Below are 17,357 nucleotides of genomic sequence, written 5' to 3'. Positions count from 1 at the left end.
ATAGCTCAACCACCACAATCATCTATCAAGTTAGTCCAACAAGCAACATGAAAGGCCATTTTCCTTGCACCGCAAACATAAATGAAAAGAAAAGGATGATAAATCAAATTTTTGAAGTGTTCTATTGACTATGATAAGAATTGGAAAAGATAGCCAGGGAAAGAGACAGGAAAAGAGAGGAGATTTAGTAATAGTCAAAGGCGGATTCAGAATTTGAGCGCAACGGGGGCACCATTATCTTTAGTACGCCAATTACTAGCGACAAAGTTAGGTGTGCAACTCTTAGGGTCTGTTTGGAAAGCCACCTAATAATTGGAATTGGTGTAATTACTACCCTAGTAATTACACAGCCTAGTAATTCCACAGTGTTGTAATTATAACGACCTGTTTGTTTGTCATAATGTAATTATAGTGTAATTATAAGCGTGTTGTTTGGTTGCACAAGTGTAATTACACAGTTAGTTTAATTTAAAAATAAAATTTAATTATAAAAAATTAAAATTTAATATTTAAAAAATATGTGCCTTTATAAAAGATATTAAATTAGCTATTTAATAACATATTGTTTCTTGAAAATATGTTAAATAAATAATCATATATTTGTAACTAATATTGTAAAAAATAATTGATATATAAATTCAAATTAATAATATTTTAATTTTAATTGATTATAAAACTTAAAAGCATACTTTTTTTTTTGTGAGAACGTCATGGGATTGAATGTTTGACACAAAAGGAATATTTATAAATATAATGTCATAGCATTATTCAAATATTTGACAGAAATTCTATCAACTAAGTAAAAAATAAACAGCATGCAATGTGAAATAACAAGTCAATGGTACTAAAACAAATAAATTAAAATCGAAAATATAACCTAAATTCAAAATCCAAAAGAAAAAAATTTAACATAATACTCTTATGTCAAATTCCAACATTACATAAGTAAGTTTCAACGTAACATAAGTAAATACTCTTATAATTCAAAAGAAAGGGAAAATATAAGTATATAACCTCATTCATTACGAAATTGTACTTTAATAACGTCACTCATTATATGTCAAGTTTGTTAATGACTCATTCTTTCTAATACTGTATTAAGAGATGTAGTTTCAAAAATTAGAATAATAACATGATTTTGCTAAATAAATAAAAAAAAAAATACGAGCAATGACATGGAACCACAAGAAGTATCTAGGGAATGAGAAGAAAGGAAATGAAATATAAATAATATAAAAAGAAAAATATATTTGAAAAAGAAAAAATAAATAAGAAATGAAAATATAAATATAAATAAATTAGAAAAGAAAATAAATTAAAATAAAATAAAATAAAAAAGAGATTAAATAATAGAAATTAAAATACAATAAAAAAGAAATAAACTAAAAAGTAACCATTACACCCAATTCCAATTACCTGGGTGGTTTTCCAAACAGGCCCTTAAAAAAATTATTGATTACAATAGAGAAGAACAAACTTCAATATTATCAAATATAATTAATTTGGTACTAATATAATCATGAATCGTGGTAAGATATTAGGAGTAATTCATAGATTACATATTTAAATGCAAAATCTTGAATTAGTTGCAGATACTAGAATACAAGTTGGGGGGCTAATATAGACTTATCGTGCACAGGTAAAAACATAATTAACCAAATAGAAAGTGTTCAAAGGCGATTTCATACCCAGTTCGAATTCGGGATCCTGAGTGGAAGAATACTTATTGTTCCATCACATCCCCTCAGTGATTAGTTGCAACTCACTATGTGAACGACATCACAAATCTTGGTTGACTACTCGTGAAAAATAAACTTCCAAAACAGTTGGCGAAAATTGAGAAGCAGGTCCTCGAATACTGGCCTAGCTAATATAATTGTTGAAAGTTGAAAAAGACCGGCTTGCTAGCCAGTAAAATATAGGTTTTCCACACAAAAGACACAGATAGTAGGAAGTCTTATTTGCAAACCGCATATGTAAATATATGTCGGAGGTACCGGACTAGTAATAAAATGCCATGTGTAATTCATATAATTTTTTTAAAATTTAGCATGACCGTTAGTCAAAGGGCATAAACAGTCAAAAAGTTGAATTTTTAGCAAAATAGATTAATGAAGGATATTTTTAGATATTTTCTAATAGTTAAGGGTCATTTTTGCCCTTTTCCGTTAAATTTTTTAACCAAATATTGGGAGTTACAAAAAGTGCACCACTTATGCAAATATAATGAACTATTAATGCTCCATATACAAGAATATGTATGATTTTAGATTCAAATTTAAAGATAATGTATTATTTTGACCCTTTTATCTGAGACTGGAAGGCGTCAATCTTAATTAAGTTAGCAAGTGAAACCTGCAATTTGGCACTTGACACAAGGTGAAAGTGGAGAAAAAACAAGCATTGTTGTTGCTCTGTCACGTGCAACACAGGTGATTGAAAACGAAAGGGTTGATCAAGAAACACAAGGAAGGGGGGGTTTATCAGTTCTCTGCAGTCTGCACTCCAAATAATGGCTTTGCTACCTGCATTCCGCTATCTCCTAACCCACCTACCTCTCACTTCCATAGCCATTTCCTTTGTCCCAAAATTGGCAACACCAATACACACAAGATTCTCTTCTCTATTTCCTCTTTCTTCTACCCACAAACCTCATGCTACTACTTCTAAAGGTAACTCCTTTCATCTTCTTATATACCCATTGGGTTTAAAGAACTGGTTTTAAATGCTAAAGCTTCAATCTTTTTATTGAAGGGAGTACCCTAGTACTCAAAGAATTGGTTTTTTGTTTTGTTTTGTGCTAAAATTTCAATCTTCCACAATACTGTGATGCTGTGAGAATTGGTTTTTAGTGCTAAAATTTCAATCTTCCTATTGCATGTGCTTAAAGAACTGGTTTTTACGGCTAAATTTTCAATCTTTCTGCTGCAGAGAATAAGGGGGTGCTGAAAGAATTGTTTTTTTACTGCTAAATTTTCAATCTTTTGTTGCAGAGAATACTGTGGGAGTGTTAATGCCAACGTTTCAATCTTTGTTTGCTGTGTGTTGCTGAAAGAATTGGGTTTAGTTTCAATCTTTGTTTTCTGTATAGAATATTGTGGTGCTGAAAGAATTGGGTTCAATGCTAAAGTTTCAATTTTTATTTGTTGTACAGAATATTGTGGTGCTGGAAGAATTGGTTTTACTGCTGAAGTTTCAATGTATTTATTCATTGAATATAGTAGTCTTGTGCTGAAAGAATTGTTTTTAATGCTAAAGACTCACTCTTTTTATCGCATATAGTACTCTAGTGCTGAAAGAATTGGTTTTTGATGCTACGTTTTCGATATTATTATTGCCGAGAATGCTATGGTGCTGAAATAATTGGTTTTTACTGCTACTATTTCGATATTTTTATTGCCGAGAATACGTGGGTGCTGAAATAATTGGGTTTTAGTGCTAAAGTTTCGATACTTTTTAATTGCAGAGAGTACTCTTGTTCTGAAGCAAGATGAGAGGTTATTGGGGTCTGGAACAGTGAGCCCTGTTGACCCAGCTGCAAATACTAGCACCATTGCTGCTATTGTCACTTCTTTGGGTGGTCCAGCAGCTGCAGTTGGGATTATTCGGTTATCTGGGCCGACTGCAGTGCCTATAGTTGGTCGTGTATTTCATCCCAAGGTGAAAAAGAAGAAAAGGAGTTCTTCGGAGTGGAGGCCTAAGAGCCATGTTATAGAGTATGGTGTTGTTTCTGACTCACATGGGAATGTGATTGATGAGGTTTAATTTGAAACTTTTGTTTTATCCTTCTTATTTTGGTGCATTTGTTCTTTGATTTAAATTGTACTATATTGGAGATTTTAAGAGTTTGGTGCCTTTGTTGCTTCATATCTGAATTTAGCCCTTGATACTTCTCCTTACCTATTTCTAATACTTTTATCTGTTCTTATTAATTTCGTACCTGTGGGGAATTGGGTATTCCTTTGATTCTATTATAACCCCTTCGTTAAGGTGGGGGGAAAGGTGTCTATAGAATGACTAAGAGAGTGTGTTTCAGAGTAAAACTTTCAGTTGTATAGCTTATTATAATTCCTAGTGGCAACATATGTTTCATGCCTATATCTTGAAAAAATAAATAGACACTAAAATATTTAACTTCTCTAAAGGTTGATAATCTTGCATAGTATATAAATTGTTTGGAATTAAGTTCATTTAAATGGCTTCGACTCACATTTTGGATGCCCAACTATAGGTTCCGATGGAAATTTTTATCAGATATCTATGAGAAATAAAGTATGTGTACTTATACATGTTTGTTGGGCTGTTGTACTTTGGTTATCTTAGTTATCTATAGTAGTTAATGCTCCTTTCTTTCCGAACTGTTCTACCATGACTTTCTCGCTTTTGTTATTCCTTGCTTTCTTATTGTTTTCGATATGCTTGGTCCTATCTAACCTTTTGTCTTGTTTTTCCTCTCTTGTTCTCCTCTCCTGAGCCGAGGGTCTCTCGGAAACAGCCGCCCTACCTTTCAAGGTGGGGGTTAGGTCTGCGTACACTCTACCCTCCCCAGACCCCACATGGTGGGATTATACTAGGCTTGTTGTTGTTGTTGTTGTTGTACTTATACATGTTTTTTTAGGTACCTATACTTGTATCTATACGTGTTTTTGTACCTATAATCTTGCATAGTTTATAAATTGCGCGAAATTAAGTTCATTTGTGGCTTCAACTCGCATTTTGGATGGCCAACTATAGATTCCAAAGGAAACCTGTGTCAGATATATTGACAAATAAAGTACTTATACCTATACATGTTTTTTAGCTTGTTAAGCATATCACACATCGTAGACAGTACTTCCTTATCAAGAAACATCGCACATAGGAAATTATCCAAGTTTTTGGATGTTATATTTAGTTCTAGTTAGTGTTGTCAAAGGCGCGCTTAAGCCCTGAAGCAAGGCTCAAAACATGTTGAGCGCTTCACCTCGCTTTATTTGCACTTCAGTGTCATCATCAAGGCTCTTAAGACATACTTTTCCTTGCCGATGAGCCTCTCTTGAAGAGATGACACTAGATAATTGATATTTCATTTTATCGTAATGTTTTTACATTTTCTTTGTCCATATATTTGTTATTCATGCTTATTATTATTAGTCTTGGAGTAAACATATTTATATATGTATTTTTGCGCCATTGCGCCTTTTCTCATTAAAGCCCACGATTTATTTGTGCTTTACGCTTAAAGCCCCAGCTGACCTTAGAGCTTTTTTGCGCTTTTTGCTTTTGATAACACTTCTAGTTCTTTTGCATAATATTACTATCTGAATTCTATGAATAAACAGTTCTTGAGAAAAAGATTCACGAATGATCATGAAAATTTGGTCATAGTTAAGGAGCTTGGTAATGAATACCTCGAATGATTGGCTCTGATTTTTGGTAAAAGGAAGACTTTGCTGAACTTTGGGGCTAGCTTGGTGAACTTCTTTTCTTTTGTTTTGGCCAGGCGGGCGGGTTGTTGGGGGGGGGGGGGGGGGGTGTGAAGGGAAATGGACGGTATCTTAGTGCACTTTTTGGTCGGCAGAGCCCAAATGAGATAGTATAATCTGTCTGTGCTTGTCTCGAAGTTAGTTCGAGTTTATCGTTTGTGCATCATTTAAGAGACTAGATGGAGGAAAAGAGGCATCAATTTCTAGAATTTATGCAAATTTTGCTGCTCTAGTATGCGTCCTATTTTTGTTTTTGAATTGTCACAACTTTATCCTTTTTTTGTTTGAGAAAGTTAATGATAAATTCTCACAAGTCTATCATTTATGCATTATTTGAGAGGCAAAAGAATTGGGGAAAGAAAGCACCAGTGGTGGAATTTATGCGAACTTTCATACATGATTTCATATACACATATGGGTTGGGTGCATTGTCTTCTAGATTTTGATGTCAGAAAGGAGGGATAGGTAGATAGAAAGGTGATCAATGTGCTAATACATGTCCGGACTCCAGAAAAAAAATTACATCCTAGTTAACGCCGTTCTGAATAATGGCCTGAAACAATTTGTTTGAATATTTTTTTTTGGAATTCATGGTTTATAGTTTCAATATTTTTCTTCTTCTCTCTCTCTAAATTCCCTTTTCTTTTGTTTTTCTTGCTTAGGTTCTGGCGGTTCCTATGCTGGCCCCAAAGTCATACACTAGAGAAGATGTGGTAGAGCTTCAGTGTCATGGAACTGAAGTGTGTCTTCAACGTGTTTTGAGGGCTTGTCTAGAGGCTGGTGCGAGGCTCGCCGAGCCAGGTTAGCTTCAGCCTTGTATTCTTTAGTTAAGGAGAATTGGTCTCTATAGAACTGTGTAGATACATTTGTCTGTACAGCATTCTATAGTTTCATTGCAGTGACTTGTCAAATCTTTAGCTACTAGGCCAGATTACCTTTTTCTGTGCAGCCATAAAAGAGGTGAGAGTCTTTCTGTTCAACTCACCTCTTTTTATGTTCTCTCTTTTACTAGGCGAGTTCACTCTTCGGGCCTTCTTAAATGGTCGCTTGGATCTCTCTCAAGCTGAGAATGTGGAGAAGTTAATATCGGCCAAGTCAGTGGCTGCTGCAGATGCTGCCTTGGCAGGAATCGAGGTGATCAGCTGTGTAAAATCACTTTTTTATTACAAGAGTTATTGACCCTTCTATACATCAATAAAGCACAAATTCAGAAATTATGTTTTGGCCTTCTTTCTTAGTGCTGGGGAATTATGTTGAATGATGTGTTCTTTTTGTCAGGGTGGTTTTTCTTCTTTGGTCAAATCACTAAGAACTCAGTGTATGGAGTTGCTAACTGAAATTGAGGCTCGTCTTGACTTCGACGATGAGATGCCACCCCTTGATCTGAATCTTATTATGGACAAAATATATGGGATGCTGCATGATCTGGATAATGCACTGGAAACTGCCAACTATGACAAGCTTCTGCAGTCAGGACTTCAGGTTTTATATTGCACTAAGACTAACCAAGTTCTTATACAAGGCTAGTGGATGTTGTCTCTGAGAACAAAGCATTAACCTGAAAAGGAGGAAAAAACAAAGGATACATGCCTTAAATTTATCATAGATTTGAGAATAGCTGAAGGCACATCTAGCTGTTTAGCTGGCCTTCCAAAGCATGGCCTTTTTAATTTTTCCCTGCTTTCCTAATAATTAAGATAACATGATTTTAATGAATGTCTTGCAGATTGCTATTATTGGTCGACCAAATGTTGGGAAATCAAGCCTTCTTAATGCATGGAGCAAAGTATGTTCCAACAATATACCCATCATTTACCATCTCATACTTGTACTTGATTATTTTTCTGAATAGTTATCGCACTACATCTTTTAAGTCTTAACAGTGGCATAGACTTTTAAATCAGCAACTAAATCTGAAACAAAATGTTGACCAGTAAATAGAAACCCCACCTGTAACTGGAAACATATACTAAGAAGTTTCCTGCAATTGCCAGCTCCCAGTTCTTATAATTTGTGTAGGATATGACTTGCACCATTATAGCTCTACTTGAGACATTTCCAGGGATCCATTGAAGAACTCTTTCATCACTTTGCTTCTTATTGCTATAGACCATTTATTCCGTTTTGTATAGAAAGTATATATAGTGGCTGAATCTCTAGTTTCACAATTTAAATTCTATACATTTAGCCAGCAATAGGTTGTGCTATATTCAGTTGATACTTGATCACGGTGAATTTCTTTATAAGCCACAGTTCAGAACTTCTTCCCAAACCTACAACTATAGGACAGTTAAAAGAATAACAATGAGCCATTTCAATCCCCTAATTTATAATTGTCCACCTTAAATAGTCGCATAATATGAAATAACTTGTGTTTTTAGGAGTGCAAGTCATTTTCCTCTACAAGTATTGCAACTCTTGCTGCGTTCCACTTGCTTCTATGAACATATAAACATGATTGTCAATCTTTACTCTATCAATGCCTACCACTACTGGTATCAAGACCAAAATAAATTTATAAAATGTTTTTCATGACAAATATTTTCCTAAAAAATTAAGTACACTCCCCTATTCTTTAGAATCTCTCTAGTTTGAACTGTCTGCTTCCTGTGTGATTATCTTACTGGCATCTATTTCTAATCACGTGCCTTATATTAGCGTGCAGACTGATAGAGCAATAGTTACAAATATTGCTGGCACCACACGGGATGTTGTAGAAGCCAATGTTTCTGTTCGTGGTGTTCCTGTTACACTTCTTGATACAGCAGGAATCAGGGAGACTGATGATGTTGTGGAAAAAATTGGTAAGACCTTTCTGTTTGCCAAGTTTATATCTTGTTCAATGTTTACTACTGAAGCTTGCCATTTTCTTATCTGTTGAAATTTTGGTCATTAAATAGATAAATTTTTTATTGAACCAGATTCTATTTATCCGTCAAAAGCAATTTATCAGCTTCTTATACACAGATTAATTTTTCCTGAAAAAATATGGTTCTTTTTTTGTTGCATTTGGGGTCTATTCCAGAGTCAGATGGCTCAATACTTCTTATAACCTTCAAGTGTATTTCTGTCATTGCTACATTGGTTTCTCATCTAACTTGCAGCATTAAAGAATTTAGATCGGTGACATAACTTCTTTTTTAGAGTTTGCATGATTGTGTCTCCAAAGAATTGCATATGTCGGTTAATTATTGAAGATTTCCAAACTGTAGCACTCTGTTATCATCGCTCCTCGCATAAACATTCTTCTGTTGAATCTCCAGTCACAATTCTTGGTGAATGTAGTTGCCACCCAATGATGGTTCCTTATTATGGTACCTCAACGCTATACTTCTTCTACCAACAACACCAACAACAACATACCCAGTGTAATCCCACAAGTGGGCTCTGGGGAAGGTAGTGTGTACGCAGACCTTACCCCTACCTTGGGAGGTAGAGAGACTGTTTCTGATTGAACCCAATTAATGATACTGTTCCCTAATCTCTTTTTCTTATGTTGATGAAATTTGAGATGAACTACCTGTGTTGAGTTTCTATTTATCTGATTCTCTTAGCATTCTGTTCACAGGTGTGGACAGATCTGAAGCTGTTGCCAAAAATGCTGATGTCGTAATAATGACCATAAGTGCAGCAGACGGGTGGACTCTAGAGGATACAAAGCTCCTTGAGAGAATCCAAAGGAATCAGGTTTATAAGCTATTCCATCCATGTTGGAAATATTGAAATAGTATCTGTACAAAGTACTTGTTTCTTCCCCGATCTACGAACTTCTTTGATCTGATATTCGTTAAGTTGAGCAAAAATATTCTTTGCTTTACTTTGTCTTGTTATCAATGATTTCCATTAATCTGAGTTTGTCAAATTAAGTCTAGTATTAATTTTTTTTTTCAACTGCTGGAATGTGCTCTATATTATGCAGCCAATAAAGATCAAAAGTTATCATCTGTAAGCTGGAGACTAGTTGTTTCTTCTTAAACTAAAAAAGTCACCTAAAGAGGGGACATGGAGAATGAGAGTCGGTACAGTTAAAGAAAGTTGCCCAGTTTGGTATTTGAGTTGCTGGAAGTGGGTATTGCATTTTGAAGTTTCAGTCTATTATAAGAATTATAAGAAAATACTGAAACAGGGCCATATGGAGGTATTGTGTTATGTTTGAAATGTTATTGAATAACAAAATAAATAAGAAATGGAATTGAGAGGATATTAAGGAAGAGTATTTGGTCTTTTTCGAATTATAGGAGCTCTGCTGGAGAAGGGAAGATATAGGAGCTGAAAGGATAATGTTTCTTTTAGCTCCCCAAGAACAGTTTAGTGCTCATAATAAATTGCCGCGGTCCTTTATATGCTAGTTCATATCCTACAAGCTTCAGTTCTGTCCCCAACTCCCTATATCTGAAATAAGGGCCTAGGCAAATGAGACGCCTCTCCGTGTATTTGATCCAACGTGGGTCCTAGTCAGTGTAAGATTGACCCAAGGCTATTTAAAGAATCTATGTTTACTTATATCACATGCACTATAGAGTTTTAGTAGCAGAAATATGTTGATAAGCTTCTTCTCGTTGATTTAAGATTTGCTTCTTTGAAGTAAGAAATTTCTGATTTATGTAAAGGTCATTGTCTATAGAACTCCATCTTTCTTTATAAAACAGAATGACATGGAAAACTGTACTCTTTCTCCTTTATGTTGGAACTTATGGGAGAAAGTCTCTGTAATGTCTTAGCTTCCATGTTCCATTACCGTTAGAGAGCTGCAGTTGATTCTTGTTTCTGCAGCTCTGTTATTTTTTTCTAGTATTAGGAGAAACATTTGACATTAAGTTTATTTCTGTTGTTTCAGACTGCATTGGGATGTAGCTCTCCACTGATTCTGGTAATCAACAAAATAGACTGTGCTATGTCCGACACTTATGAATGGGTTAATACGTGCGGCGTCTCCTTCAACAAGCACATTCCAACATGTGCTGTCAATGGTCAAGGGATTCAAGAACTTGAGGCAGCAATAATAGATATTATGGGTCTCAATACGATCCCTGTCGGTGGTCGCAGATGGACAGTCAACCAGGTTAGTTTCCTGATCTTCTTTTTCTCTCTGAATGCATGAGGTAGATCCGCGTAGTGACATTGTTACATACACTTTCCCTCATAAAAGGGGAAAGATAATGGCTTAATTCTCTGTAAAAGTAAAGAGGAGAATGCTGATTTATTGCTAGATAGCTCTGATGTAAATCTGCTTAAAAATTTTGGACCTTCTGTCAGGAGTTAAATCATAAAAAATAAAAAAAAATAAAAAAAAAAAAAGTAAAAGTAATCTCCAGACTTGCTCCTTGAAACGAAATCAAGTTGTTGTCATTCCCTTCCTGTAATAATCTATTGTCTAGATTTTATACCCAAAAAGGAAACAGGGAATGAGAGGATGAGTGAGTGATGAAATGAGAGTTAGTAACTGAAAAATCCTCTTGTATTACATCTTTATCCGTACCTTTCTTAGACACAAGTAAATGGATTGTGAGGTTACAAATGGATAGGCTGTTGTTTTCGTTGATCCTATGCAAAGTTATCAAACTGCTCGTCAGTTAATACTTCTCAACATCTAATGTAAATTCATCTGTCATTACAGGCGATCTAATTTGTGTATCTTTCTCTGTGCAAAGTTATCAAATGAATGGTGATGCTTTTTGTTTTTGAGAAGGAAAATGGTGATGCTTTTTCCTCCCACTAAGTTTAAAACTATTAGGACAGGACAACCGTGTTAGTTCTAGATATTCATATCGATATCTTCACACATTAGGTGTTGGTGTGACTGTTTTAGTCTGCAGTTGTCCGTTTGCCTTCAAGCGTATCGTCAAATTTCCAACCCAACTGGCCTACTAAGAAACCTGGAATTGCTTGGGAAATCCTTCAACCTAAATCACTAGTTTTCCTGGGAATCTATTATTTTAGTCTAAAAGTCATGTCCTAGCCAACCTAGTGCAGTTTACATCATGTGTGGTTTGCGGGCTATTACACTAGAGCGAGGTTTACCCTGTGCGCACCGGAAGGGTAGCAGCTGGAGGTTCCCTTGTCATAAAAAATAAAGACATGTCATAGCCAACTTTTGAAGCCATAGACTGTTGTTTCTTTTCAAATTTTGGGTAGACTGTTGTTTCTTTTCAAATTTTGGGCTGATTCCCTATGTGCTCCTTTCGGCCTATTGTCGATAGGTTATTCTTTGGGCAATGAACTAGCGGTCTCACTGCAACCTAGAGCATCGTATCTTTACTCTTCACCAAAAGTACTGTGCTTTTATTCTTTTGAGTACTGTGTTTTATTGTTTTATTGTCTTCTACGAAGTCATCTTTTTAGGCAGTTCATCCTTTGTCTAAAGTCCATTCATAATTTCATGGCTTCAATAAGAAATGCAATTCTTCGCTAAACAAATGCTATTTCTGGTGTTATAATTTCCAGAGACAATGCGAGCAGCTTATTCGAACCAAGGAGGCTTTCATGAGGTTGAAATCGTCAATTCAGGAAGATATGCCCTTCGATTTCTGGACAGTAGACCTTAGAGAGGCTGCTTTGGCCCTCGGACAAATAAGTGGAGAAGATATCTCTGAAGAAATATTGTCCAACATATTTGGTAAATTTTGCATTGGCAAATAGTACACCTGAAATTTTGTTAGTACTATATATGACTTTTTCAAGGAACCACACGTATCAATTATCGATGCATACACAATACATTCAGTATGAAAAAACTCGAAAGTTGGTCGTATGAGATTTGTCTTTGAGATGGCACTGAGTGTCTTAAGCGTTAACTTTATCGTCGTAACTTTCCTCAAGGAAAAAGGGGACACCACTTGACATTATAAATTACAAGAATTAGAGAACAAAATGCCAAGATTAGCCGGAGGGGCCGGCAATGTGTAAAACAAAGAGCCATGCAAAATATATATATAAGTCCAAATTACCACATAGGAAGTACGTGATTAACATAAATAACTTTGTAATGAGGTGCTTCACCGTGAAGAGAGAGTTGACAAAGGAAGAATTGAAAGAGAGAAAGAAGAAAAAGAAGGAGAAGGAAAAGGAAAGGGAAAGGAAGGAGGAAGAAAAGAAAGAAAAGGAAAGGGAGAAAAAGAGGAAAGAAGAAGAGGAACAAGAAGAGAGGAAAAGGAAAGAAAAGGAGAAGAAGAAACGTGAAGAACAAAAGCTCAAGGAAAAGAAAAAAAAAGATAAGCAAAAGGCCAAGAAGAAAAAATGAGATTTGGAATTTGATTACTTCTTGTTCATTTGTTTTCTTTTCTTTTACATCCATTTCCTTTGAAATCAGAAGCAATTCCTTGTTACTATGAAACTGTTTTCCAGCTGCTTCTTTTTTTCTGGTATGAATGAATGTGGAAATGTGTCATGCTAGTCGCTAGATGTGGATTCATTGTGCAATAAAACATATTACGAACTAGTGACATTGAAGTACTTTGTAAATTAACGACAGTGAGAAGTATATACATCCATTTGATGTTAAACATTCATGTGAATAAAATATTATCAAGATGTTTTTTATATATGTTTACAACTAATGTTTGCCTTTTATTTTATTGCAAAAGCCTAGACTTAAAAAAAATATCCACACAGTCATTGTATCTCTAACAAGAAAATATGAAAAAATTAAACAAGATAAAGATTTTAAACAAATAAACGAGCGAGAATTAAGCAAAAGCTCATTGTTTAGACCCTTCCCTGATCCCTCACCCTTCTCTATATTTGCAGGTGATACACATATATTTATAAAATAGTTCAAGATCTTGAAAACCGCATTAAAAATGTTAAATTAAAAAGGTTCATTTTTTCCAAACAAAATTTCCCTACCCTAAAAAGATTAAAGGAATTACGTGGAGTTCACTCATTTTGAAACAATACTATTCGGTATGTTTTTCATTTTTGAGAAAGAAAAGGTGCGCATAGCTCATTTTGCCTTTTGGTCATTACTTAACTTCAAGGGTATGTTATGTGTTGTCTATTTTAAAGGTGATTCGATATTATTTTTCAAACTATGATTCACAAGAGTCAAGTTAAATATTATATTCTACTCCATCTGTCTCAATTTATGTGACATTTTTTGCTTTTCAAGATTTAAACTGTATGAACTTTGACCAACATTTTAAGATGTATTTTTTCACCAAATTGATATGAGAAAGGTCTCAACTTATAGTATTTCTCATGTAGTTTTCAAATATATAAATTTTAATGTTAAAATGTTGAGTTAATTTAATCCAATTTAACTTCAAAATTTAGTCATATTGACTCTCGAAAAGCAAAAAGTACCACATATATTGGGACGGAGTGAGTAATATGAGTTTTCCTACATTCTACAGTTAAAGCATGATAGTTTTTCTTGTTAAATATTTGTGTGCTTATTTATTGTTTCGTAGATTTAATATTTATTCAAGCAACGTGTTGTAGGAGTGTTGTCAACTAATTCTTGCTAGTTCTAAACTTGGGTTTCATTCATTTGGTTCTTTGAATAACTTCTACTACAATATAAATTTCTCTGTTTGATTTGATCACAATAGCGCCCATGGCCTAATGGATAAGGCGCTTGACTTCTAATCAAGCGATTGTGGGTTCGAGTCCCACTGGGCGTGTGAGCTTTTTTGATTGTATCAGTTTTTTATTTTTATTTTTGGTCTGATTGTGCCTTTTTTTTTTTTCCTTGGGTGGGGGGTGGGGTGGGGGTGGGGGGGGTCTGATGGTGTAATTCTTAGTGGTTCGAATTCCTTTTTAGTGAACTAATTTACATTTAAAAGTATAGTCAGAGCAAATTCCAGAGTTCTATTAGAAGATCAATTTTTTTTTTTCCTACTTTTATATCAAACAACCACAAAGCTAGTGTTGAAAATAAAATATGTCTAGCTAACGGACGGAAACACTATATCTCTCTAATTACAAAAAACCTAGTGCTTGATGAGTTATCAGTTTTTTTTTTTTTTTTTTTGGTCTGATTGTGCCTTTTTTTTTTTCCTTGGGTGGGGGGTGGGGTGGGGGTGGGGGGGGGGGTCTGATGGTGTAATTCTTAGTGGTTCGAATTCCTTTTTAGTGAACTAATTTACATTTAAAAGTATAGTCAGAGCAAATTCCAGAGTTCTATTAGAAGATCAATTTTTTTTTTCCCTACTTTTATATCAAACAACCACAAAGCTAGTGTTGAAAATAAAATATGTCTAGCTGACGGACGGAAACACTATATCTCTCTAATTACAAAAAATCTAGTGCTTGATGAGTTATTATTATTGTTATTATTTTTGGTCTGATGCTGTAATTCTTAGTGGTTCGAATTCCCTTTTAGTGAACTAATTTAACATTTAAAGGTATAGACACATCAAATTTCAGAGATCTATTAGAAGATCAAATTTTTTTCCCTAGTTTTATATCAAACTACCACAAAGCTACTGATTGAAAATAAAAGATGTTTAGCTAACTGAGGGAAACACTATATTTCTCTAATTACGATAAAACTAGTGCTTGAAATAAAAGACGTCTAGCCAATAGAACAAAAGAATAAACACTAGATATAAGCTACATAATATTGAGAATATAATTATTATGCTACCATAATAGAGAATGCAACGGAAGCTGCAGTTATAACTAGAAGCATTAAGAAGGAAGCAGTAGGATTAATGGTGGAGCCAGTACTGGACTCTGCATTAGGAGCTTCAACTGGAGCTTCATCAACACTTGGTGCTGTAGCAGGTGATTCTGAAATTGGAGATGCTGCTGGCTGTTCAGTTGGAGGATTAACTGGTGATAGAGATAAGAAAATGATATCGAGAAATAATTAAAGTGAAACGACTTAAAATTTATATCGTCTTGAGAGGGTTAAAAAATTTAGGGTCACTTATACACAGAATGGAAGCGTGGAGATTGATTCAGAATTTTAGTTCTATGGTCTTTTCTTAGTCCATTAGAGGGGCCTAATGGACTAAGAAAAGACCATAGCAAAGATACATTAAACAATATATTGATCCCATGGTCGCCGAGTTTAGACAAAAATGTGGACTCTACAATTCTTTGGTATATCAAGATTATTATTAGATTAGGAGTAATAATGACAATCCAATAATTTATGTTATCTCAAGATCAATCTAGTGACAGAAATCTAGCCAGCCCCATTAATTATAAAACATTGAGGAAACCGAAAACAAACAAGGAAAAATAATTAGCGGTTTAAATACGTACCAGGAGAGGCACTTGGAGGGGTACTGGTACCTGCAATTAAAGAGGAAATTAAACCCGAAGCATAAGAACTGAGTCAAATATATTAATCATATGTAAATTTATGAAGAAAAAAAGGTAACTATTCACATCCTCACAAATTTATTTATTTCTCCTCTCTATCTATTTTAAAAAATAAAATTATAGTCTTACGTTTACAAATACATAACATTTATAAAACTAAATACCCACCTAGATCAAATAATTAAAGCAAGAAAAGATTGTAGTAACATATAGAAGGACTCACTGTTACAATTAGTAAGTGGTGGAGCGGAAACGCCACAATCAGAAGGTAAAGCGGCAGCTTGAGTCATGTTAACAATTATACCAAAACTAGCACTCTTCGCCAAAGCAACACATATACAATCAGGATCGGCATTCAATACCTGTTTTTGTTTTAGAGAATTAAAAATCATAGTGTAAATTATCTTTACACTATATCTCATATTGTCTAAAAAGGATATTCATAGATATGTAAAGTTCTACAAGTAAAAATGACCTGATGTAAAAATCCTTACACAAATGATAAACTCGTAGTATTATCGAACCTCAACCTCTAAGACATGCATGTATTGATGCTAATTCATGTATGTCATATCACTCGTTGGAACCAAAAAAAAAAAAGAGAGAGAGAGAGAGAGATAATAACCTGTTTAAACCCTGAACAGCAAGAAGGGTCTGGCATTGTAAGATCACTACCAGCCTCCAAAAAATTCAAACAAGGCATCATGTCCATCATAATTGTTAAGCAATCTGCCGTTGGCGCGGTAGAAGGTGAAGATGGTGATGGTGATGGTGATGGCGATGGCGATGGACGATTTTCCGGTGACTGTGCGTTTACCACAAACCATGTGGCCAGAATGCACGTCAAAATGGAAAAGATCTTCATGAATGAGACTAAGAGAAACCTTTTCTTTGTAGAGAAAGGAGTGTACGTATATGAGGAAAATAGTTAGAATGAACGACTACTTAGGACTGTAACTACTTCAATGCGTATTACGTTTTAGATTGAATTTGTTGATTACAATCCTAAAAATCGCTAACAGATAAACACGATATTTGAACTTTATCTTTCTGTTGTTTAAACATAAAAAAGTTCTTTCTTGATAGAACTCTATTGAAGTTTGGTGTGTTTTTATACAACTGTGGTGCGAGTATATTAAAATTTGCATCTTCACAACAAAGTTAAGTTAAATTTCATGTTAAGCAATCCAAGCAAGTATTCCGTAACTAATTGTCCAGTTATTGAATCTTTATAATAGCACTCAACTTCTTTTTATTCTGAAAAAAATTACAAAACCTTATCAGCTACGAAAAAGATTGGGCTAGGCCAACCGAAGATTCACTGGGCCTGTTCGTTGACCCCCATATGACTCTTAAAAAGCTTGATAAAAAGGGGCTGATTTACGAGAATAATTTGGAGGTTGGTGGTTGTGAACTCATTTTTTTGCGCGGATTGCCCTTCTTTTGGGATGGTCTTTAATTTTTATCCCTCAAATTGGTGGTCTTTAATATTTGTCTTTCGCTTAAACCCCAAAATTTTTGAGTTCAAATCCGGGCTCAATAAAAAAAAAAAAAACCAAACCCATCGGCGGCCACCTGTGATAGTCAAAAATTTTCACTTAGACACCTAGACTTAGGGTT

General features: G+C 34.6%; 2 protein-coding genes and 1 non-coding gene across 3 annotated transcripts; 2 read left to right on the top strand and 1 right to left on the bottom strand.

Moving 5' to 3' along the window:
* The first annotated feature begins 2,384 nt into the window (after nucleotides 1-2,384).
* LOC132627465 (uncharacterized) lies at nucleotides 2,385-12,216 on the top strand. Its single transcript, XM_060342818.1, has 10 exons — nucleotides 2,385-2,672; nucleotides 3,467-3,759; nucleotides 6,128-6,266; nucleotides 6,478-6,599; nucleotides 6,744-6,947; nucleotides 7,192-7,251; nucleotides 8,131-8,269; nucleotides 9,034-9,152; nucleotides 10,303-10,527; nucleotides 11,910-12,216. The coding sequence occupies exons 1-10, from the start codon at nucleotides 2,513-2,515 to the stop codon at nucleotides 12,102-12,104; spliced, it is 1,656 nt and encodes a 551-aa protein (XP_060198801.1). The 5' UTR covers nucleotides 2,385-2,512; the 3' UTR covers nucleotides 12,105-12,216.
* A 1,797-nt stretch (nucleotides 12,217-14,013) lies between these two features.
* TRNAR-UCU (transfer RNA arginine (anticodon UCU)) lies at nucleotides 14,014-14,086 on the top strand. The gene has a single exon. It is a non-coding gene; the product is annotated as a tRNA-Arg (tRNA).
* A 792-nt stretch (nucleotides 14,087-14,878) lies between these two features.
* On the bottom strand, nucleotides 14,879-16,833 carry LOC132622636 (non-specific lipid transfer protein GPI-anchored 4-like). Its single transcript, XM_060337281.1, has 4 exons — nucleotides 16,363-16,833; nucleotides 15,961-16,099; nucleotides 15,678-15,707; nucleotides 14,879-15,239 (listed from the first exon to the last, which is right to left on the bottom strand). The coding sequence occupies exons 1-4, from the start codon at nucleotides 16,600-16,602 to the stop codon at nucleotides 15,043-15,045; spliced, it is 606 nt and encodes a 201-aa protein (XP_060193264.1). The 5' UTR covers nucleotides 16,603-16,833; the 3' UTR covers nucleotides 14,879-15,042.
* Between the last annotated feature and the right edge of the window lie 524 nt (nucleotides 16,834-17,357).

This window comes from Lycium barbarum, chromosome 2 (genome assembly GCF_019175385.1).
Source record: "Lycium barbarum isolate Lr01 chromosome 2, ASM1917538v2, whole genome shotgun sequence".
Lineage (NCBI taxonomy): Eukaryota > Viridiplantae > Streptophyta > Magnoliopsida > Solanales > Solanaceae > Lycium > Lycium barbarum.
This window is presented reverse-complemented; position numbering and strand designations above follow the sequence as displayed.

What these genes read in the sequence shown, in the direction of transcription:
- LOC132627465 (XM_060342818.1), top strand. Translation starts at nt 2,513, where the DNA reads ATGGCTTTGCTACCTGCATTCCGCTATCTCCTAACCCACCTACCTCTC. An exon ending in TCATGCTACTACTTCTAAAG is followed by an intron (nt 2,673 to 3,466) that starts GTAACTCCTTTC and finishes TTTTAATTGCAG; the next exon opens with AGAGTACTCTTGTTCTGAAG. An exon ending in TGATGTTGTGGAAAAAATTG is followed by an intron (nt 8,270 to 9,033) that starts GTAAGACCTTTC and finishes TTCTGTTCACAG; the next exon opens with GTGTGGACAGATCTGAAGCT.
- LOC132622636 (XM_060337281.1), bottom strand. Translation starts at nt 16,602, where the DNA reads ATGAAGATCTTTTCCATTTTGACGTGCATTCTGGCCACATGGTTTGTG. An exon ending in ACCACTTACTAATTGTAACA is followed by an intron (nt 15,708 to 15,960) that starts GTGAGTCCTTCT and finishes CTTTAATTGCAG; the next exon opens with GTACCAGTACCCCTCCAAGT. An exon ending in CCCTCCAAGTGCCTCTCCTG is followed by an intron (nt 15,240 to 15,677) that starts GTACGTATTTAA and finishes CTCTATCACCAG; the next exon opens with TTAATCCTCCAACTGAACAG.